Source organism: Erinaceus europaeus, chromosome 22 (assembly GCF_950295315.1).
Source record: "Erinaceus europaeus chromosome 22, mEriEur2.1, whole genome shotgun sequence".
NCBI lineage: Eukaryota > Metazoa > Chordata > Mammalia > Eulipotyphla > Erinaceidae > Erinaceus > Erinaceus europaeus.
The window spans coordinates 5,251,132-5,255,001 of record NC_080183.1 but is presented as its reverse complement, the minus strand read 5'-3'; the positions used below and the strand labels follow the sequence as shown (position 1 = coordinate 5,255,001).

General features: G+C 63.2%; 1 protein-coding gene across 1 annotated transcript; it reads right to left on the bottom strand.

The window, feature by feature from the left end:
* Positions 1-2,292: 2,292 nt before the first annotated feature.
* RCOR1 (REST corepressor 1) lies at positions 2,293-3,016 on the bottom strand. The gene is made up of 2 exons (XM_060180909.1): positions 2,559-3,016; positions 2,293-2,377 (listed from the first exon to the last, which is right to left on the bottom strand). Exons 1-2 carry the CDS (start codon positions 2,833-2,835, stop codon positions 2,310-2,312), a joined length of 345 nt encoding a protein of 114 aa, XP_060036892.1. The 5' UTR covers positions 2,836-3,016; the 3' UTR covers positions 2,293-2,309.
* Positions 3,017-3,870: the final 854 nt, after the last annotated feature.

Genomic DNA, 3,870 nt, shown 5'->3' with positions numbered 1-3,870 from the left:
TCTGGCATTGCAGATGATCAACAGTGCTTAAATACACATAAGGTTTAAAAAAAAAAAAAAGAGAGGGTGGGAGTATAGCATAATGGTTATTCAAGAGATTTTCATGCCTGAGGCTCTCAAGTCCCAGGTTCAATCCCCCACACTGCCATAAGCCAGAGTTGAGCAGTGCTCTGGTAAAAAAAATTTTTTAAATGTGGTACAGGAGGTGGCATAGTGGTAAAGCTTTGGACTTTCAAGCATGAGGTCGCAAGTTCGATCCCTGGCAGCACATGTGCCAGAGTGATGTCTGGTTCTTTCTTTATCCTATCTTTCTCATAAATAAATTTAAAAATCTTAAAATAAAAAAAGAATATCAAGTAGAACAGGAATTATACCTATTATACCTATTCCATCAAAAAGACAAGAACATTCCAAAATATGACTACACTACATTTTCTGTCTCAAGAATGGATTCAGGACAGGAGATAACAGTGCTTATGCAAAGGACTTTCACATCTGAGCCTCCAGGCACAAGAGCCCAGGTTCAGTCCCCAGCACAACCACAGCTTGAAATTGAGCAGCACTCTGGTATTAAAAAAAAAGGAGAAAAAGAGGGAAGAATGTGACTCAATTGGGGCCCCAGAACTCTGGTGGTGGGAACAGGGCAGAGCTATACCCGTTATCTTGCCATTTTGTAAATCAATATTAAATCACTAAAAAGAGGCTCAAGAAGTCAAACTCATAACCAACAGGGCTGAAGTAGACATTAACATTTAAGAGAATGTCAGAAAGTGAACTGCGGTGTCAGCCTGAATAGGGCCTTTTCCTTACTCTTCTCAAACATAAAGCTTTCAAAGTAACACAACCAAGATGGGTCCAAAACTGACCAACTTAGTAAAAGATCTGTGCAGGCTGATTTTGTTGTTTCTTTTCTTTTCTTTTCTTTCTTTCTTTCTTTCTTTCTTTTTAATAGGCAGGGGCAACCTGGCAACAAGCTTCACGTTATATATGTTAAAACAAAGATGGACTTGACCTACAAGATGAAGATATGGTCGTCTGTAACCAAAACATAAAAACCAAAAACCTGTGTGCCTCCCCTGCTGGCCAACCCAGGGACGAGCCAAAGCCAAAGCCTGGGGCTCTGGGAGGGAGCAGCAGCGGCAGCGGCCTGTCACACCTGCAGAGGAGAAGTGCGCCTGAAAAGGAGGATGTGGAGGGGAAAGTGTTCTGAAGCCCCCCACACCTGGCGGCGCGCGCTGGGCGGCCAGAGTTGGGGGGGAGGTGAGGTCACAGCTCCCAGCCCCCCCCCTTCTCACTCCCCACAGCGCGGCGGGCGCCCCGAGAACAGTTGCCAACATGGTCCTTTGCGAGGACTCCATCCTGCAGTTTTCTGCAGTCCTGTCCCCCCCCCCAAAAAAAATCCACCCACTCGCTCGCTCGCTCACTCCGTCACTCACTCACTCACTCCGTCAGTCACTCACTCACTCCCTTCCTCAGCCCGCCAGCTACGGCCCCAGGAGGAGCAGCTCTCAGGAACTCCGACCCCCACGACTGTGAAGTTCATCCCCGCAGGATTTTCGCCTCTCAACGTCACCCGCGAGGTGAAACCGAGTCGCTCGCTCGCTCGCTCGCTCGCTCCCCTCCCACCTTCCCAGGCGGCGGCCTCACGGAGAAGCAGGTCCCACCCGCGCTCGCGTGAAAGCCCCACCGGACGGTGCCTTTGTCTGACTGGCGTGTTCCCCTCAGGTCGCTCCAAGTTGCTTCGCTTCCTCACAGAAGAGCAGCCCGGGAAGTCGCTACCTGACAGGGGGCGGCGGGAAGGGGCTCCTCGGAGGTGCGGACCAGTCGAGGCTGAGGGCGCCATTCTCCCACAACCTGACCCCACGCGCGCGCGCGCGCACCGCCCCGAAAAGGAGACACACTTTGCCCGGGGGGGGGGGGGGGGAGAGAGACAGAGAGAGACGGAGAGAGAGAGACAGAGAGAGACGGAGTAAAAGGAAGAAAAAAGAAAGAACAGAAGAGAAGAGAGAAGAGAAGAAACTGGCAAGAGCCCGTCGGTGCCTCAGCCGCGCTCACCGGCCGGCGGGGGAGGCCTGTCAGCGGGATGCGAGCGACGCCGGGGGCCTGTCAGCCGCCGCAGGAGCGCCGCCCAGACCGACACCCCGAGGTCCGGAAGCGCAGGGGCAGCGGGGCGCCTTTGGGGGGGGGGCCCGGCCGGGGTCCCGTCGTCTCCCGCCCCCGCCCCCGCCCGCGCCCGCGCCCCCGCGGCGAACACAAACTGAGGAGAAAGTTGCCGGGCGGGCTGAGGCCCTGCGCCTGAGGGCCGCTCGCTACTCACCGGGGTCGAAGTCGGGCACCAGCGCCTGGTACTGGGGTCCCACCCGCATGCCGCCGCCGCCTGCGGGAGAGGGGGTTCAGCTGGGCTAGGGGCCGCGCCCGGACCCGAACCCGGACCCGGACCCGGACCCGGACCCGGACCGACAGGGGCGCAGAGCCGGGCTCGCGGGGCGCGGGGCCCAGGGGACGGGGCGGCGGGGGCCGCGGGGGTCGCGGGGTCTGGGGTCCGGGCCGCCACCTACCGTGCTCCTCGTCGCTGGACGAGCCCGAGCTGCCCTCCTCCCAGGAGTTGCTGCTGCTGTTGCCATTGGGCGCCGCCGCCGCCAAACTTTTATTCTGCCCGTTGCTGGGGGCGGCCGGGGCGGCGGGGGCCGAAGCTGCGGCCGTGGAGGCGGCCGAGGCGGCGGCGGAGGCGGCGGAGGCGGCGGCGGCGGCGGCGGAGGCGGCGCTGCTGGACGCGTTGTTCCTCCCCCTCCGCTTTCCGGAGACCTCGGGGCCCTTCTCCACCATGGCCGGCATCGGCGGGGGCGCGGGCCGGGCGGCGGCGCGGGGCGGCGGGGGGCGGCCCTGAGGCGGAGCGGCCCGGCGAGCGCAACTTGGGCTGCAGCGCCGCCGCACCTGACTGGCCCGACTCCGCCGGCGCCGCGAGCGGGAGGCCGGGGGCGGGGCCTGGGCCGGGGGCGCGCGCAGCCCGGCCGCCTCTAGCCCCGCCCCCGGAGCGCTCCCATTGGCCTCCGCGGGAGGCGGGCGCCGCGATTGGCCCGACTCGGCCGTCCATCCGCGGCAGCGGGGCGGGGCCGACGCCCGCTTCCGTTGGCCGCGTTCGGTTGACGCGCAGCGGCCGCCGTGCGTGGTGGGAGGGTCGCGGCGGCCCGGCGGCCCATGATTCCCTCCGCCGGCGCCGCGGGGCCCCGCTGCGGCCCCGCCGCGATCCCGGGGAGTCCCGGGAGTCCGTCGGGGCCGCCCACACGCGCGGCGGGTCGGGACTACTTTTCCTCGCCCCGCGGATGACGACGGCACTTGGAACGGAGCCGTACAAAGGGCGCTGATGGAGGCCGGGGGAGGCGAGCTGCCGGGGCTCCCGGGGGCGTTGGGGGCCAGGGGCGCCCAGGGGACGCCGAGCTCGGGCTCCCGCGAAGGGCCAAGAAAGAGGGAGCGGCCGGGGGACGGTGGACGTCCCCGAGCTGGGAGCTGCCCCGCGGGCTGGGGGGCCCGGGGCCGCGGTGTCGGGGCTGCGGCGCAGCGAAGGGGATCTGCGGCGGACACCTGGCAGCCCGTTCGCTCTTTTGTTCTGTGTTTTATTTTTCCTGGCTAAGAGGCAGCCAGAAGTTGAGAGGGGAGGGGAGAGAGAGAGAGAGACGCCCGCAGCCCCGCTTCACCACTCGCAAAGCTTTCCCCCCTGCGGGTGGGGACCGGGGACTCGAACCCAGGACCTTGCGCACTGTGACACGTGCGCGCCACCAGGCGCGCCACCAGCCGGACCCTACGACAGATATTTTGGGGAAGGTTTGGTTTTTGTTTGTTTGTCGGCCGCCAGAGTCACTGCCGGGGCTC

What these genes read in the sequence shown, in the direction of transcription:
- RCOR1 (XM_060180909.1), bottom strand. Translation starts at nt 2,835, where the DNA reads ATGCCGGCCATGGTGGAGAAGGGCCCCGAGGTCTCCGGAAAGCGGAGG. An exon ending in GTCCAGCGACGAGGAGCACG is followed by an intron (nt 2,378 to 2,558) that starts GTAGGTGGCGGC and finishes CCTCTCCCGCAG; the next exon opens with GCGGCGGCGGCATGCGGGTG.